We start from the raw sequence: 19,395 nt of genomic DNA, 5'->3' as shown, positions 1-19,395 counted from the left end.
AGGAAATTGTATGCATGCTTCAATTCTCTCCTAACTCGTGGGGGATAAACTTCTATTTCTTTGTTCTGTCCTAATTTAGCAGAGCTATGCCAGGAACACGAAGTATTCCACAACTTCTCCTTTGTTCTTAGTTGCCCCCACCAAAATATGCTGGCTCTGTCAGGGCTCCAGGTCTGGAGAGACAGAGACTGGACATTCAGGAGCACACTGAAAGGCTAGAACATGGAGGCATGCTCTACTCCTCTCCTTCCCTCCTAGGGGAGCAGCCTCAGCTTCTGCACCTTCTCCCAATCTTGCAGAGTTATACCAAGTACAGGCAGCAGCCTACCCCTTTTCTTTTGTTCTTACCTGTCCCCACCAAGCTATGCTAGTTTCATTAGTTCTGTGGATGAAGCAAGACAGAAACCAAACCCTCAGGCAGCTCAGTGAAAGACCAGGAGGTTAGATACGTGCTCCAGTTTCTCCTTTCCCAAGAGCAAGAAGCTGTGGGCTGTGGTGATTTTTGTCAGCACTGAGCTGTGACAGCATGTGAAAGGGTCCAACATGGGGAAAGTGAAATTACTTTCTCATTTCAATGTGACTTTACTTGGTTTACTTGGTTTTGTGTTTGTTAGGGTACAGCAAGTTCTTAACTGGGTTCTTGAGATTGCATAAAGGTATTTTGGCTAGTAATTGCTCAAAAAATAAGGTGTGTCCGTGTGGGACCCAGGGATGAGACTTATTTCTCTACCATCTTGCTAACATCACTTCCCCAAATATTTTCCATTCTTATCAAAAAGAAGGACTAAAGTGGCACAGACAAAATATACATTTATAAATTTGACCAGGGTTATGTTAACTCTACTGCTCTTTGTCATAATTTAATCTTGGAATGCTATAAATAGGATATATATCTTCCCAACCACACATGAAGATACAAAGGAACAAAAGGGAACTTGGAAGATTGGTTGAAACTTGGAAGAGGAAAGCTTAAAATAAATGGCTGGAAAAAGATAACCCAAGAACATTATAAAAGAAGAAAGAAAGCATAGAAACATAAATTTAGTGCCAAGTAGACTTTAAGGCAAAAATTGTTAAAAGTGACACAAAAACACGTTTTTTAGTGATGAAAGGTACACTTGACCAAGGAATGGTGAAAAGTGTTAATAATGCAGGTTTCAGAATCAAACTACTTACACTAAAATCCCAATCTCATTATTTTCTATGTGATCCCAGACAGATTATTTAACTTCTCTGTGTTTACCTCATTTGAACACTGCTAAGTCTTTTTGATCTGTAGCAAGCATACCTGCGTATGTGTGTGTATATATATATAGTCTACCTTTGGGAGGTTTGTGTTTCTGAGTGAATTCAGAATGCCCTGACAGAAAGTTACTTATTATAAGATATTGCTCTGCTTATTTCTCCCATAGCCATTGCAACTGATCATTATCGTATACATTTGTTTATAGTTTACTATTTTTATTGCCCACTAGAATATAAACCCCATGGCGGCAGGAACTTTGTCTAGTTCACCATTTTATTTCCACTGCCTGGAAGACAGCATGAAAGACTGTTAATGTTCAATAAATATCTGCTAAAGGAATGAATGAATAGAGAAAATTACTTTTCCTTTCTATCAAATTAGTTTATAGTCCACCTCAAGTATCAGTTCAAGAGTTTTGGATTACTGTAACAGCAGGTGAATAATACATATATCAGACTCTCTCATAGTTTTCCCTATGAAATAATCATGAAAGCTTGAAAAGAAACGCGTGAATCCCATTATCTCGGGAGAGTGATAATGTTAGTCAATGATCTTTGACATCAGGAGGAATTCCCACTAAACAAACATCTGAGACAGAAGAGAGAGCACTCTGCATACAGAGATTTTCCAGCTTCTCAAATTGAAATGACAAAATCAGTAGTTTGCATAGTTATCTACGTAATCACTGAAAGAACTTTTATTAATCCCAATACCCAGGCCATACTCCAAATTAGTTAAGCCAAATTCTTTGCGATGATGTTCAGATATAAGCATATTTTAGTTTTCCAAGTGATTCTGATGTTCAGTCAAATGAAAATGAGAAAAATGAGGCATTCTCAAACTTTAGTGTGCATCAAAATCATATGGAGGGTTTGCTAAAATACCAAGAATGTTCCTGTTAAAAGAGGATAGAAGCTTGAAGTTCTCCATACAACTAACAAGTGGATAAATATTAGTCCTTTGGGGAGAGAAGCCGGGCTAGCTTACCTCTGTTTATAGCCTAATAATTCTTCCAAAGGGAAAGAGACAGAGATACTGATTGGGGTGTATGTTGCCAAACAAGAACGGGTCTTTTCTGTAGAATCAAGGGAAGGAAGTAAGCCCAGAAGACAAGGAACTGAGGTACACTGTCTGGTTATACCTCTTGCCCACTTCCATCTCTAACTGAAAACAGGGAGCAATGAAGCTGCCTTTGTACTTTTCCATGTGTGTTGTACAAACTGAAACAGTGGGCAGTTTAGCACAAAATCTCAATTGTAAAGAGGCACTCATAATATACATTCCCAAAATGTTTTAAGATTTCCAGAATTACATGAAAATGTCAACAAATTCAAATGACAACAGACATGAACCCAAAGAAACAGAATTTTTAAAGCTATCATAACAAGATACTATATTGAAGTAAATATAATGAACATCTTTAGTGATATAGTGGAAAATATTACACACATAAAACAAGAGTAGATTGTTATGATATATTAACAAAATGTTAGTGAAAAATGTTTTTTAATGAAAAAATACATTAGACATTGTGGAGAGGAAAAATATAAGAATATATCTCGGCCTTGGTTCAGAGGCTTAATCCATAGAGCCATTTCATCACTTCAACGGCTGCATACTAATCCATACAATGAAGGTGTCAATTTCTTTTAACCATTCTTTATTGATGTACACTAGACTCTTTTCAATAGTTCTACTATTTAAACAATCATGTAATAAACATTTTATATGTATATTTATATCCTTTAGATCATTATTATTTGTAGGATAGATTTCCCAAAGTGGAATTTTAGAGGCTAACATTAAAACTTTAACAAATTTTGTCTGATTACTTCCCCCAAATTTCTAGCAAATCCATAGTTTTACCGTAATAGGTAAGAGTAACTTTTTCTCAGACACTTGCTTGTCTCAGATATATATATAATTATTTTAATGTTTTCTTACTCTTCTCCAGCCTCATTGGCTCATTCTTCTCATGGACTTTTAAATTACTCTTATGAATCTAAAGAGAGCAAAGTTACTTGAAAACTCTTACTCCAAACCTACTTTGATTTTTTTGCTCACTTCATTCAGTTATATAATTTATTATCATCATTCTCCCAACACTAGAATACTGGAATGTAAGTTCTATGAAGTATGGAATTGTTTTTCTGACTTATTGGAAAGAAAGAAAAGGTCACCAATCCCAAGCTACTTTGTAATCAAACACCACAAATCCACTAGATTTCAAGGCTTAGGAATAATCCTCTGTGTACCCTCTGTGCCTATCACTCCACCCCATGGTCCTGTTGCTCAGATCTCTGTGAGCACAACTCCAGCCTCTGTGCCCATGGCTCTTTACCCTGGATCCAAGGCTTCAGTTTCTGGACCAAATTTTCTTTCATTGAAGACAGCCTTCCTTTTCTTGAAGGATGGCACATAATTATACTGAGTGGTTTTAACAGGCTGCTTCCAGCCTGTAGAATTTTAAGTCTCACAGCTTTCTTTCTTTGTTCTGTATTTGTTTCTTTCAGTCTTGGTGTATGTGTGAGTGCTTGGACATTTATTAGCCGTTTATTAAGTCGGTCCTTCTGTCGATGAAATAAATCAATCACTTTTTCTGTAACTATTTACAACATTTGAAGCTTTATTGTTTTAATGATTTTACTTCCAAAATAATTCCAGCCATCTCTTCAGGCTCCATCATTTTGGTTACTGTGTTTATCATTACTCTCTGGTGTCTCCAATCTTTTCTCAAGTCTGAAGATGCACTCTACTGAGGGGTGGCACAAAGCCTTCTCCACCTGTAGCTCCCACATCACAGTGGTCACTCTGTTCTATGGGACCATTACATTCATTTATGTGATGCCCAAGTCTAGCTACTCAACTGAACAAAACAAGTGGTGTCTGTGTTCTACGCAGTCGTGATCTTCATGGTGAAGTCCATCATCTACAGTCCAAGGAACAAGGAGGTTCAAGAGGCCATGGGAAGACTGATGACTAGAAAACATTGGTGGTCCTGATTTTAATAATAGGCACCCTATAATGAGGACCTTTTCTGCAGATGAATGGGTGATGTAATAAGTAAATGTCAGTTTATATTCATAGTACCCTAAACTCACAAATTTCATTATGTCATTCTCAAGAAAATTTTCGATGTAAAAGTAAATATGGATTCACTAAGACAGGAACATCTAGCAAAAAAAAATTTGCTTTATCCTTCCACCACTCACCATTTTTGCATCTATAAGTAAAGACTTCTTCAAATAAGTTGCGTGTTCTTTGAATTCAGTGTTTGGAATTAACAGCTGGAAGCATCTGAGACTCCTTGAATGGTAAGTAAAGAGTAGGGTTGGTATCCAAGATCTCATCATCTGAAAGAGATGGTGTCTATACAGAGAATCTAAAGGTTGAACCAGTGATACTGATGGTTGAAAGCTTCTGTGGTCCTGTGACGTGGACCTGAAAAACAGGATCCCTCCCACGGTACCTACCACTGCAGATGAACCTGCACTGATCAACTCAGAAGATATTTGAAATGTCCCTTTAGCTAGTAGTTCTTCCCTTTCAGGAATCTATTCCACCACATACTTTAAAGAGTCCCCAAAGGACAGCCTACTCAAAGTTGATTCACAAGACCTAGCTCCTGGGGGAGTGAAGAAGTAAGGATATTTTAAGTTAGGGTACTTCAGTCTTGGCAATCTATGTAGCAAACTGCTGAATGTTTGCTGAACCATTTCCTCCTTCTATTTCTATTGCCTCTGATACTAAAAATTCTCAATATTAAGTCTTCTCTGGACTTTCCCTCACCAAAGCTGATCTGGCTACCACCATTGCTGAGTGCCACCATGCTAACAAAATATTTCAATTTGACCCTGGGACAGCATCATTCCCCAGGGGTCCAGCTGGCCACCTGGTGGCAGGTTGATTATATTTGACTCCTTACATCAGGCCTGTTGAAGGCTTGGTTACGGTGCCAGGTAACAGACAACATTTGCAAGTTTGGGTTGCTGTCCTACAGAATGAGAAATGTGCCTTAAAAAATATATGAGCCAGAACAGATGGTACCAGTTTCCAAGAGAGTGGAGATAGGAGTGGTCTCCCTTACTATTACATTAAACAACATACTAGTTTAGTTTTCTATTGCTGCTGTTACCAGTTACTGAAAACCTAGTGTTAAAAGCAATACAAATTTATTGTCTCATGGTTATGGATGTCAGAAGTCCAATATGGTTCTCACTGGGCTAAAATTAAGGAATTGTAAGGACTAGGCTCCTTTCTCTAGGGTCTAGGGGAGAATCCATTTCTTTGGATTTTCAGGATTCTAGAGGCCACTCACATTCTTTGGCTGGTGGCCTCCTTCCTTTATATTCAGATAGTGATATTACATCTCCCTGTGTCTTCCTTTTCTAGTTACAACTTCAACTGACACTCTTCAGCTTCCCTCTGTACTCTTAAAAATGGTTGTAATTGTATTCAGCCTAACTGAATAATCCAGGTAATCTCTCTATTTTAAGGTCATCTGAATAGCAGCCTTAATTTCATCTGTAACCCTAATCCCTCTTTGCCATGTAAACTAACGTAGTCCCATTTTCTGGGGTTAGGAGGTGCACATTATTTTGAGAGGTCATGTCCACTGTAGAACATTATTCACTCAATTAATTATAGACATAGCATCCTTCCTTCTAAATTCTTCTGCCACCTACTAAAGTTTTACTGTGTAAAACTTACATAAAGAAATTTGCTAATATTATGTGTACAATTATTAAGTGTTGACTCCTGAATACACCTGTGTAACTCAAGTACCCATCATGATATAGAACATTGCTGTCCTTTCATAAGTTCCCCCATAGTCCTATCTTTTCACACTTAGTTTACATCCTACGGAGACATCCCATTGTGCTGATTATTATTATTATTCTTTTTACCACAGCTTCATTCTAGATATTCATAAAAATGGACTCAAATGATATTCCTTTTCTCTGTAAGGTTATTTTCAGTCAGCACAATGTTTTTGAACTTTATCTATATTGTTGTGTGCATTACTAGCTCATTGAACCAATAAATAAACTCAGGATACAAGATTAATATATAAAAATTGTATATTTATATACTAGCAATGAATAATGCAAAAATGAAATTAAGAAATGCCATTAATAGCATTAACATATAAAATATTTAGGAATAAATTTACCCAAACAGGAGGAAAAGTATACTCTGAGAACTAGAAAGTGTTGAAAACATGAAAGAAAACCTAGAAAAAGGAAGAACATCCCATGTTCATAGTTCAAGAAAATAATGTTGTTTAGATGGCCAAACTCCCCAAAGTGATGTATACATTGATCACAATCCCTGTCAGTATCTCCAGTGTCTTCTTTGTTAAAATTAACAAGCCAATTCTAAAATTCATATAGAATTACAAAGGATCCAGAACATTGAAAATATCTTAAAGAAAGACAAAGTTTGAAGACTGACACTTCCCAATTTAAAAACTTAGTATATAGCAAGAGTTCAAAACAGTGTGTACTGGTTTATAGAGAGACATATAGATCAATGGAGGACCACTGAGAGTCAAGAATTAAACTCATGTGGCTAAAGTCAGTAATTTTCAAACAGGTGCCAAAACCACTCAATATGTACTGAAGAGTACTTTCAACAATGTGCTAGGTCAATTAGATATCCACATGTAAAAGAATGAAGTTAGACCCTTACCTCACACCAAAATGGAGATAAGACCTAAATATAAGTGTTAAAACTATTAAACTCTTAGAAGAAAGCATAGGGGTAAATCTTCGTAATTGTTTTTTCTTGATTTTTTTCCTCCTCTTCACATTTATCTTCTCTTTCCTTGGCTTCTTCTCTCATTCCCTCCTTCCTTTCTCCCTCCTCCTTTCCTACCCCCTTCTTTTCTTTATTAAAGCCAACCAATATAAAGTTACTGTTAAATTGATACTCATTTTTCCAAGTATCAACTCTCAAAATTCTCTGTCCAAGCACCATAACTCTTTCTTTTTATATAGATAGTAGTCATCTCAGTTTGAAGCCATAAGGGAAATTATGGGAAAATCATTGTTTGAAGTGAGCTCCAAATTGGAATGTCCTGTACAGAAGGTAGGGTTTGGAAGAGATATATTATATTTTGGCACCTCTAGTTATTAGCTGTTTGAATTTGTGCAAATGGTTTGACTTCTTGAGCCTTAATTTCTTTATCTACAAAACAGGAATAGTAAAAATAATATCTATGCCAGAGGCTCAATGTAAGAATCAAATTGGGTAATTATGATAAGAGAAGAACTTAGCATGTGGTTAGAGATTGACAAAGAGGGCAAATCTCCTGGATGTGGGGCACAGAGCGTTGTGACAGCTGAGGCATCAACAATGGATTTCTCTCTTCCTCTTCTCATTTATCTTCTCACCTTCCCTGACTCCTTCTCTTACTTACACTTTCCTTCCTCTCTGCTTCTTTCCTCCATATCTCTTTGATTACTTTTTTCCCCCATATCTCTTTGATTACTTTTTTCCCCCATATCTCTTTGATTACTTTTTTCCCCTAACTCCATTGCCATGTAAGTTCTTGTTTCCCCTATTTTGCAACTGGATTTGAGAACATCACCGTCTGTGGGGACACAGACGTGTAAACAAACCCCATGCCATGAGAGGAGACAAATTGAGATTCAGGGAAAAGAGATGGAGAAAGAAAACACCAATGGCAGTGAAAGTATCAAATATGACTTCATCCCTAGAATAATCTAAAATATGTTTTGTGAATGAAAAAATATAAAGCTGGTTTCTGATTCTTTCTGCCTACCTGTGCTTGATTTTATTGTCCTCTACTCAACCCAAAACTTTCAACTTCAGTTATTCTTCATATGAATTTTCTGATCTCTAAAACCAGCTGAGTTCCAGTTCTATTCAGATATCTCCTCCACCTATCATTATAGGCCACTGATCCTTTGAAGTTGCTAGAAGTCAAATTTATAGTTTTTTCACAATTAGCTTTTGACTGAAGATGTTTTCATATTTTTGAGGGAGTGAAATAGTGATACATTTCTGTTATTTTGAAAATGCGGTATTATGACTTGGCATGTAGACTAAATCTGATCTGAAAGTCATCAAAACTTCTTTTCACTTCGTAGTTCTCTATATAACTTTAAAGATATTCATTCATTTCTCACTCTTTGCTTGGAAAAAAAGTATACATGTCTTAAATATTTGTGTTATTTAAAATTCAAGTTTACATGGCATTCCACCCCATTCCCCAAAGCACCTAATGAGTGCCTTACTTGTACCGCGTAAAACTCATATGAAATGAACACATGTAGAATGAATGAAGCTAAGGTTACTCTTTTATATTTGAAATTTAGTGTCCTTTACCTGAAATATCAAAGTAAACTTTGAACTAATATTTGCCTATGAGATAATTTGTTATATTATGCTCCCTATACTTAACAAAAGAAAAAAAAATGGATCACTTGAGAATTGACAGAACCCTTAAAGATTTGCTGTGATTGTGTGAAGTGAACTACTCAGTATGCACTTGAGAATGTGTAATGATCCCTGGTTCTTTTGAATTCACATGTGAATCTCTAGAATCTACAGAGATTTATCCTCAAAGGCAAACAACAAGATAGCACAGCTGCTATATAACAACAACAGCTTTGGATTAATTGCTATAAAAGGAATAAATTCTTATTTCAAGGGGTAAGATTTTGTCTTTTGTGAGTTAATCTGATGTATTGATTTTCTTTTACCATTTGAGAAGATTTTATTCTTTAAAGCTGTGTTCGTACTCACAGCCATAGCTGAGAAGCAAGGCAGATATAATCCAGCAGTCTGCTAGCAAGTAACCCCAGCTGAAATAGCCTAGATCTCTTCAGTCTTCTTAGTGTGTATAGACAAGCATAAATGAAGACACCAGAATTCCTCATTTTTCCACCCGTAAGACCAGAAACTTACATGATTTTTCAACAGTATCTAAACTTGGCACTCATCCATAATGTTAATGACTTCAGCAGCTTTGAGATGCTTTGGGGACTTACTGTTAGCAAACATCTTGTGGCAAGAATTCCTTTGTTTATTTTTCTGAATGCTTTAGCTTACAGGCCACCAAATACTTTGGATTAAGTAAAGAATATAAAGTCAGAAAACTTGGAGGTGAGGTTCAACCTGGCCATTCACCAGGTGAACCTGGATATACTTAACTTTTTAGGTTGGAAATTTAATGAGCTGTGTATTATGTTGAAACTAATATTACTTCATTCTGTAATACTTAAATTAGAAAATGTTAATTACATTAGGAAATCATTTGATTTATTTGAATAAATGTACTTTAATTTTGTCCTAGTTATTAATCATATGATGTTTTGCATAATAATTAGATTGTTATTTCAAAGTACTTGACAAAACAATACTTTAATTGTAAATATTAAAAATCTGTAATAAATTTACAAAAGGTGACTTCTCTCATAACCTTAATTTTCAACTCCTTCCTATTTCATCTTTGTCCGATCAGGCAAATTGTATTTCTCCATTTGAAAATAGTCTCGTTTTACTGATAGAAATTGTTAACTTGTGGTTAACTAGGCACTTCTTTTATACGTAGCTTTCAGAAAGTAGAAAGCGTCATTTATTATCCACCCATTTCCAAGAAACTCAACTTCATTGTAAGTATTTTTTAATTTCCTTTACAGCATAGTTACTAAGGGAATAGACTGAATTCAGATTGCCTGGGATTCACGTCTTGATTCCATCACTTGCTATGTAAATTCAGATAAATGATTTACTGTCAAAGTCAGTTTCTTCATGTATAAATAAAATTAAAGTACTTAAGATTATTTCACGGAAATTAAAATAGAACTCTAAATATATAACTCTTCATCCTGTGCCTGTATCATTTAGTAACTGTTCAGTAACTGTTAGTTATTTCAAATCTCCATTACATAATCCTATGTTTATATACTTTTAATATATACATACCACTTCTTTTTGTTATTCTCATAATGCTTATATTTTTTCATCTTTAGTTTTAAAGCCAATTTAAGTACATTTTATAAATATGTAATATAAAGGGAAAATATATTATTCGAAGTAGGTTTTCTAGCTTTTCTTCTAAAAAGAACTTTTGAAATATAGAAGATTCATTACACATAAATATATAAAATCTGGACTCTGAATTTAAAAAGTTTAAAGTTAGCTTTAACAATTTATTTGTTTTAATAATCTCTATGTGTAGTAATGAGAATGAAACGACTAAATTTACAGCTTCTTTAATGTAATGTTTCATCACAGGTGAATTTTGGTATCGACTACGTTGTGTCATGGATGCCCTGGTGGGTGGAAACTACACTGAAGTGACAGGGTTCATTTTATTGGGCTTAACTGACGATCCGAAACTTCGAGTCATTCTCTTCATTGTCATCCTGTGTATCTACCTGGTCACTGTATCTGGCAATCTCAGCACAATCATTCTCATCAGAATCTCTTCTCAGCTCCATCATCCTATGTATTTTTTTCTGAGCCACTTGGCTTTGGCTGACATGGGTTTATCATCTTCTGTCACACCCAATATGCTTGTAAACTTCCTGGTGGAGAGAAATACCATCTCCTATTATGGATGTGCCATGCAGCTTGGTTCTGTTGCTTTCTTTGGGGCAACTGAATGCTTCCTTCTGGCTGCTATGGCATATGATCGCTTTATGGCAATCTGCAGCCCGTTACTTTATTCCACCAAAATGTCCACACAAGTTTGTGTTCAGTTACTCATAGTGTCTTACATAGGTGGTTTATTCAATGCTTTTGCTTTTACTATTGGTGTCTATTCTTTAGTCTTCTGTGGACCAAATGGAGTCAATCATTTTTTCTGTGATTATGCTCCTTTAGTTGAACTCTCATGTTTGGCTATCAGTGTCCCCACAGTTGTCCCCTCATATGTGGCTGGCTCGATCATTGTGGTCACAGTGTTTGTCATAGCTGTCTCCTACATCTACATCCTCATCACCATCCTGAAGATGCGCTCCACTGAGGGGCGCCACAAGGCATTCTCCACCTGTGCCTCACACTTCACAGCAGTCACTCTGTACTATGGGACCATCACATTCATTTATGTGCTGCCCAAGTCTTGCTATACAACTGACCAGAACAAGGTGGTGTCCGTATTCTACATGGTAGCGATCCCCATGTTGAACCCCCTCATCTACAGTCTCAGGAACAATGAAATTAATGGGGCTCTGAAGAAAGAGCTTGCTAGAAAAGTGTTTTGTTAGTGAAACCCATTATTTTGTAGGATTTTATGTGATAATTTGCCATAAATATAATAATAAAAGGAAATTGAATGTCTGTTGTCTAAATATGTCATCCATATGTCATTTCATTAGCCAGTGTGCAGCTAAAGGTACGGGGTGGATTTTCTCATATCAAATTGCAAATCAGAGGGCCATAGTGAGTAATATTTAATAAAACAAAATAAAACTTTTAATTAATAACACAAATTGGTTAACATGAAAATACTTAATCTCTAAAATCATTTTAACACTTTATTTATTTATATCTTTTCAAAAGATGTTCTCTGCTGTAAGTTTATGTTATTGTACCTATGAACCTTTAGGACTGTGTCCATTTTTAATTGCATCTTTTCCTGAAATGAGCATATAGTTATGACTGAGTACATTCTGAAGGGAAATGACCAAACGGAACCAGACAGTAAAATTACTGCAGATATGCTATTTGCAATAAGGTTATCTGCTGGTGATGGGCTTTTCGGACCCACAAATGCTGTCCCGTGTTCCTAATCTCTGGCTCCAGCCTAGATATAGGAGACCCCTTAAAAGAACAGGACGACTAACCTGTGAATTCTTCTGTTAGGTCAAAACAGGTGACTTGCTTGTGGGAATGAGCAGCGCTCCTGAAATCCTCAGGGGCTGGGTTAACAAACTGTTGGAGAGACCTGTGCATGGTCAGACTCACATCCTGTTAAGGAAGACTGAGGGAACTGGATGGTGTTTCCTCTGTGAAGCTTAGTTGACCTCAATATCCTGATGACTACTACGTTTATTTTTCATTTCTCCTCCTTTATTTAGTGTTTTAGACAAAACTATTTTTGTGTATTGCATCTCAAGCGCAAATTACCTAAACCTAAAGTAATTATCTCCTTCAACTGCCAAGTTGCTTGCCTTCAGTATTCCTTATCCAAGTAAGAGTCACTATCATTCAGTCAATCTATTGATTCAGAAACCTGAGAGAAATGTATTTCTTTTTCCACCTCCGTTTGCCTACTTTCAATGACAAAGTCCTGTCATTCTATGTCCAATGTTTATCTCCTATTTCTCTTCATTTTCATTGTAAGTCCTTCTATTTCAAGCTACCAATTCATACATTTATTTTACATTAGTAGTTCTATGATAGCTAATTTTATGTGTCAACTTGGCTAGAGAATGGTGACTAGTTCTTTGGTCAAACACCAGTCTAGTGGTTGCAGTGAAGGTATTTTTTACATGTGATTAACATTTAACTCAGTAGAATTTAAGTAAAAGAAATTACCATCCATGACGTGGGTGGCCCTCATCCAATCAGTTGATAGCCTTAAGGAAAAAAATTGAGGTTCTCTGTAAAAGAGGGATTCTCTCCTGGCTGACTTTGGATTCAAATCAGGAGTATCAACTTTTACTGGAATGTCCAGTCTGCTGGACTGCCCCCTGGATTTTGGAATTGCTAGCACCCACTATTGTGTGAGCAAATTCCCTAAAAAATATCTATCTGTCTGTCTATCTATCTATCTATCTATCTATCTATCTATCTATCTATCTATTATCTATCTATCAATATATATCCTATTCTTTTTCTGGAGAATCCTGACAAGTAGAACCGTAACAAGTTTTCCTCTTCCCTACCTTACTCACTTCAAATTCATTCTCTGTACACCAATCATGACAATAAGTCTCAATAGATTATTTTGTTAATAACACCCAAAGATCTTAGAATAAAGGCAACACGTCTTAACAGGGCTTACAAAGTCCTGAGTATGGCCCATGTTTTATTTCTCTCTCTCTCTCCATTCTTCCCTCAATCTCCAATGTCCAAACTCTGAGAATCAGTCATTGGTCTTTTTAAAATCCTTAAACACATCCACATTCTTTCCTTCCTCAGCATCCTCTCACATGTACTAACTCTACCTGAATGTATTTTTCCCTTCAGCTGGGTAACAACTAGTTATGCTATAGATACCAACCTAAATGTTGTTTCCCATCCTCTCAGAAGCCTTCTTGAGCCTTGAGACCAAATTAAGGACACGTGTTACCCCTCATAGAACACTGTGTATTTTCTATGGAATACTCAGTGTGCATGTAGTTACAGAATCAGTATTTGTTTTCTCTACAATGCTGGAAGCTTCTTACAGACATTACAATGTCTTTCTTCTTTCCCCATGCATCTAATTTTCACCCAGTTCCTGGAACATAGTAAGCATAAATGCATATTTGACATGAATGAAAAAAAATACTAAATGAATGGATGGCTGAATGAAGCTTTTGCTCTGGCATGAACTAATGACTGTGCTGCCTTTGAATCTGTTGCATGTCCGCCTGACTCAAGTGACTGGATGTGTCAGATCCTCCTACAACTGTTATGGGCTTTTACACAAACCCATGCTCACCAAAATTATGCCACTGCCTTCACATTGTTTAACTCAGATTGGCAACTGGAATCCCAGCCAGTTCAGGAAAAGTTTTGGTAATCACCGTCTGCTAGAGAACACATATCTCCCTTATGTGTTTGCATGGTGGGAGAGTTAGAAGACCGAGAAGCCAAATGTTAGTGATAGTAGTAGTAGTAGTAGTAGTAGTAGTAACAGTAGTAGTAGTAACAGTAGTAGTAGTAGTAACAGTAGTAGTAGTAACAGTAGTAGTAACAGTAGTAGTAGTAACAGTAGTAGTAGTAGTAGTAGTAACAGTAGTAGTAGTAGTAGTAGTAAGAGAATAGCAATAGGAACTATAACATGAGCTTCCTCACTACATTCCAGGCACTGCTCCTGGTGATTTACAGGTATTGACCCAATTAATCTTCAGAGTAATCATAGAAAGTCCTAAAATTCTACAATAATCCTATAAAGTTTTTTTCAATCGTATTTTCCAGAGGATGTAACTGAGGCACTTATATAAAAGACAAACAAAAGTTTAAGGTCACAAATATCATCTTAATAGTTTGACCTCTTTTAGGGCGTATCCTCTCTGCAAAGGGGTGGAGTGAAGGCCTCTGAGAAGATTTCACCAGAGGACATTCATTTGTCTCTGACGCATTCTATTCTAGCGAACCCTTTCTGTTCAAAGATAGTATAAAGACTTCTATAACTGGATATGTCAGGCTAATTTGTATTAGACTAACTTTGTGGAACAAAATAAGTGAGAAGGTGGATAAACATCATTTTTTGCAGGGGGTTAAATTAGCTGTTTTTGTTTTTTATTGACGTAATATTCGTTTATAACATTATATAAATTTCAGGTGTACATTCTTATATTTGTATTTCTGTGTAGATTACATCATATTCACCAGGAAAAGACTAATTACCATCCATCACCATACGTATGTGCCTAGTCACCCCATTCACCCTCCTTCCTCCCCCCTTCCTCTCTGATAACCACCAATCTAATCTCTGTATCTATGTGTTTGTTTGTTGTTGTTGTTTTGATTTCCTTTAATTAGTGAGATCATATGGTATTTGTCTTTCTCCCTCTGACTTATTTCTCTTAGCATAACACCTTCAAGGTCCAACCTTGTCAAAAATGGGGAGATTTCATCCATTTTAATGGTTGAGCAGTATTCCATTGTGTATATATACCACATCTTCTTTCTATTCCTGCCCTGATGGGCACCTAGGTTGCCTCCAAGTCTCGGCTATTGTGAATGCTGCAGTGAACATAGGAGTGCATGTATCTTTATGCACTCATGATTTCATATGCTTTGGATAAATACCCAGCAGTGGAATAGCTATAGTTCTATTCTTAATTTTTTGAGGAATCTCCATACTGTTTTCCACAGTGGCTGCACCAGTTTGCACTCCCACCAGCAGTGTATTAGAGTTCCCTTTTCTTCACATCCTCTCCAACACTTGTTATTTCTAGCCATCTTACAGGTTTAAGATGATATCTCATTGTAGTTTTGATTTGCATTTCCTTGATAATTAGTGATGTTGAACATCTTTTCATGTGCCTTCTGGCCAACTGTATATCTTCTTTGGAGAAATGTCTGTTCAGATCTTTTGCCCATTTTTTAACTGGGTTCTTAGATTTTTGGATGTTGAGATGTATGAGTTCTTTATATATTTTGGATATTAACCCCGTATCAGATACATGGTTTGTAAATATCTTCTTCCAATTGTTACATTGTCTTTTCATTTTGTCGATGGTTTCCTTTGCTGTGCATAGGGTTTTTAGTTTGATGTAGTCCCATTTGTTAATTTTTTTCTATTGTTTTACTTGCCTGGTCAGACGTAATATTTGGCAATGTGCTACTAAGACTGATGTTGAATAGCGTAATGCCTATGTTTTCTCCTAGAAGTTTTTTGGTTTTAGGTCTTACATTCAAGTCTTTAATCTATTTTGAGTTAATTTTTGTGCATGGTGTAAGATAATGGTGTATTTTCATTCTTTTGCATGTGGCTGTCCAGGTTTCCCAACACCATTTATTGAAGAGACTTTCCTTTCTTCATTGTATGTTCTTGGCTCCCTTGTCGGATATTAGCTGTCCGTAGTTGTGTGGGTTTATTTCTGGGCTCTTGATTCTGTTCCTTTGATCTGTGTGTCTGTTTTTGTTCCAGTACCATGCTCTTTTGGTTATTATAGGTTTGTAATATATTTTCAAATCAGAGAGTGTGATACCTCCAGCTTTGTTCTTTTTTCTCAAGATTCCTTTGTCCATTTGGAGTCTTTTTATTTTTTCATTTAAATTTTATAATTCTTTGTTCTATTTCTGTGAACAGTGCTGGGACTTTGACAGGGATTGCGTTGAATCTAAAGATTGCTTTAGGAAGTATGGATATTTTAACTATGTTAATTCTTCCAATCCAAGAGCATCCAACATCTTTCTATTTCTTTTTCAGTCTCTTTCAATAACGTTTTATAGTTTCCACTGTACAGGTCTTTCACCTCTTTGGTTAAATTTATTACTAGGTATTTTATTCTTTTTGTTGCAATAGTATGTTGTTTTGTATGTTGATTTTGTATTCTTCAACTTTACCATGTTCATTTCTTATTTCTAAAAGTTTTTAGTGGATTGTTTAGAGTTTTTCTGTATATAAAATCATGTCATCTGCAAATAGTGACTGTTTCACTTCTTCATCTCCAATTTGGACCCCTTTCACTTATTTTTCTGCCTGATTGTTCTTGCTAGTACTTCCAATACTATGTTAAATAAGAGTGTTTCAAGTGGGCATCCTTGTCTGCTTCCTGTTCTTAGAGGGATAGCTTTCAGGTTTTCTCCATTGAGAATGATATTAGCTGTAGGTTTGTCATGTACGGCCTGTATTATGTTTATCTACTTTCCTTCTATACCCGTTTTACTCAGGTGTCTTATCATAAATCGGTGCTCTACCTTGCCGAATGCTTTCTCAGCATCTATTGAGATGACCATGTGATTTTTAGTCTGCATTTTGTTAATGTGGTGTATCACATTGATTGACTTCCAGATGTTGAACCCTGGAATAAATCCCACTTGATCGTGGTGTATCATCTTTATTTATTTACTTGTTTTTTGTCAGGAAGATTTTCCCTGAGCTAATGTCTGTTGCCAATCTTCCTCTTTTTGCTTGAGGAAGATTGTCTCTGAGCTAACATCTGTGCCAATCCTCCTCTATTTTATGCAGGATGATGCCACTGTGAGGCTTGACGAGCAGTGCCTGGTCCATGCCCAGGATCTGAACCTGTGAACCCCGGGCTGCCAAAGCAGAGTGTCTGAACCTTATCACCATGCCACCAGGCTGGCTCTGATTCTTTTAATGTATTATTCTATTCAATTTGCTAGTATTTTGTTGAGAATTTTTGCATCGATGGTCATCAGCAATATTGGCCTGTTCTTTTCTTTTTTTGTGTTGTCCTTGTCTGGTTTTTGTATCAGAGTAATGTTGGCTTTGTAGAATAAGTTAGGAAGCTTTCCCTCCTCTTCAAATTTTTGGAAGAGTTTGAGAAGAATACGTACTAAGTCTTATTTGAATGTTTGGTAGAATTCACCAGGGAAGCCATCTGGTTCTCAACTTTTATTTTCGGGAAAGTTTTGATTACTGTTTCGATCTCATTACTGGTTATTGGTGTGTTCATATTCTCTATTTCTTCTGGATTCAGTTTTGGAAGGTTGTATGATTCTAAGAATTTATTCATTTCTTCTAGATTATCTAATTTGTTGGCAGATAGCTTTTCATAGTATTCTCTTATAATCTTTATTTCTGAGGTGTCTACTGTAATTTCCCCTCTTTCATTTCTGATTTTATTTTAGTCTTATCTCTTTTTTTCTTGGTGAGTCTATCTAAATACTTGTCAATTTTGATAATCTTTTCAAAGAACCAGCTCTTAGTTTCATTGATTTTTTTCTTTTTTTTTTTTTAGAGTCTATTTCATTTATTTCTGCTCTGATTCTTATAATTTCCTTCCTTCTACTGATTTTGAGCTTTGTTCTCTTTCCAGTTCCTTTAGGTGTTCTGTTAGATTGTTTATTTGAGACGTTTTTGTTTGTTGAGGTAGGCCTGTAGTGCTATAAACTTCTTTGTTAGAGCCACTTTTAATGTATCCCATAAATTTTGGCATGTCATATTTTCATTTTCATTTGTTTCAAGATATTTTTTTATTTCTTCTTTGATTTATTCATTGACCCAATAGCATTTCAGTAGCATTTTGTTTGATCTCCACATATTCGTGGTTTTTCTGATTTTCTTTTTGTAGTTGATTTTTAGTATCATACTTTTGTAATGAGAAAAGATGCTAGATATTATTTCAATCTTCTTAAATTTATTGAGACTTGTTTTGTGGCCTAATATGTGATCAATACTGGAGAATGTTCCATGTGCATTTGAAAAGAATGTGTAGTCTGTGGTTTTTGGATGGAATGTTCTGTATATTATATACCTACTAAGTCCATCTGGCCTAATGGGTCGTTTAGGGCAAACGTTTCCTCATTGATCTTCTGTTTGGATGATCTATCCATTGGTGAAAGTGGAGTGTTAAAGTCCTCTACTCTTGTTGTGTTAGTGTCTGTTTCTCCTTTTATGTCTGTTAATGATTGCTTTATATATTTAGGTGCTCCTATGTGGGGTGCATAGATATTTGTAAGTGTTATATCCTCTTGTTGGATTGCTCCCTTTATCATTATGTGGTGCCCTTCTTTGTCTCTTATTACGGTTTTTGTTTCAAAGTCTATTTTGTCTGATATAAGTATTGCTACGCCAGCTTTCTTTTCATTGTCATTTGCATGGAGTATCTTTTTCCGTTCCTTCACTTTCAGTTTGTGAATGACTTTAGGTCTGAAGTGTCTCTTGTATGCAACATATATATGGGTCTTCTTTTTTTATTCACTCAGCCACCTTGTCTCTTGATTGGAGCATTTAGTCCGTTGACATTTAAAGTAGCTTTTGATAAGTATGTACTTGTTGCTGTTTTGTTACTTTTTTTCTGGGTGTTTTAGTAGTTCTTCTCTGTTCCTTTCATCTTTTGCTCTCTTACCTTGTGGCTTGATTGCTTTCTTTAGTACTATATTTGGATTCCTTTCTCTTAATTTTTTTGTGTTCTTTATAGGTTTCTGGTTTGTGATTACCATGAGATTCATGTATAATATCCTGCATACACAGAAATCTATATTAAGTTGATGGTCTGTTAAGTTTCACCTCTTGCTAAAAGCTCTAAGGGAGCTTTTGCTCCCCTCCTCTCAAATTTTATGTTTTTGATATTATATTTAACCTCTTTTTTGAGTGTTTATCCTTTACCCACTTATTATGGAAATAGATAATTTTAGTACTTTTGTCTTTTGGCTTTCATATTAACTTCATATATGGTTTATCTGCTACCTTTACTGTATATTTGCCTTTACCAGTGATTTTATTTTGTTCGGCAATTTTCTCATTCCTATTTGTGGTCTTTTCTTTTCCACATAAATAAGTCCCATTAACATTTCTTGTAAGGCTGGTTTCTTGGTGATAA

The 19,395-nt window shown here is 35.8% G+C and overlaps 1 protein-coding gene across 1 annotated transcript; it reads left to right on the top strand.

Annotated features, from left to right (window-relative positions):
- Positions 1-10,542: 10,542 nt before the first annotated feature.
- On the top strand, positions 10,543-11,487 carry OR5P97 (olfactory receptor family 5 subfamily P member 97). The gene has a single exon (NM_001391466.1). It carries the CDS (start codon positions 10,543-10,545, stop codon positions 11,485-11,487), a length of 945 nt encoding a protein of 314 aa, NP_001378395.1.
- Positions 11,488-19,395: the final 7,908 nt, after the last annotated feature.

Source organism: Equus caballus, chromosome 7 (assembly GCF_041296265.1).
Source record: "Equus caballus isolate H_3958 breed thoroughbred chromosome 7, TB-T2T, whole genome shotgun sequence".
NCBI classification, from domain to species: domain Eukaryota; kingdom Metazoa; phylum Chordata; class Mammalia; order Perissodactyla; family Equidae; genus Equus; species Equus caballus.
The sequence above is the reverse complement of the archived record's forward strand: the minus strand, read 5'-3'. Positions and strand labels throughout refer to the sequence as shown.

What these genes read in the sequence shown, in the direction of transcription:
- OR5P97 (NM_001391466.1), top strand. Translation starts at nt 10,543, where the DNA reads ATGGATGCCCTGGTGGGTGGAAACTACACTGAAGTGACAGGGTTCATT.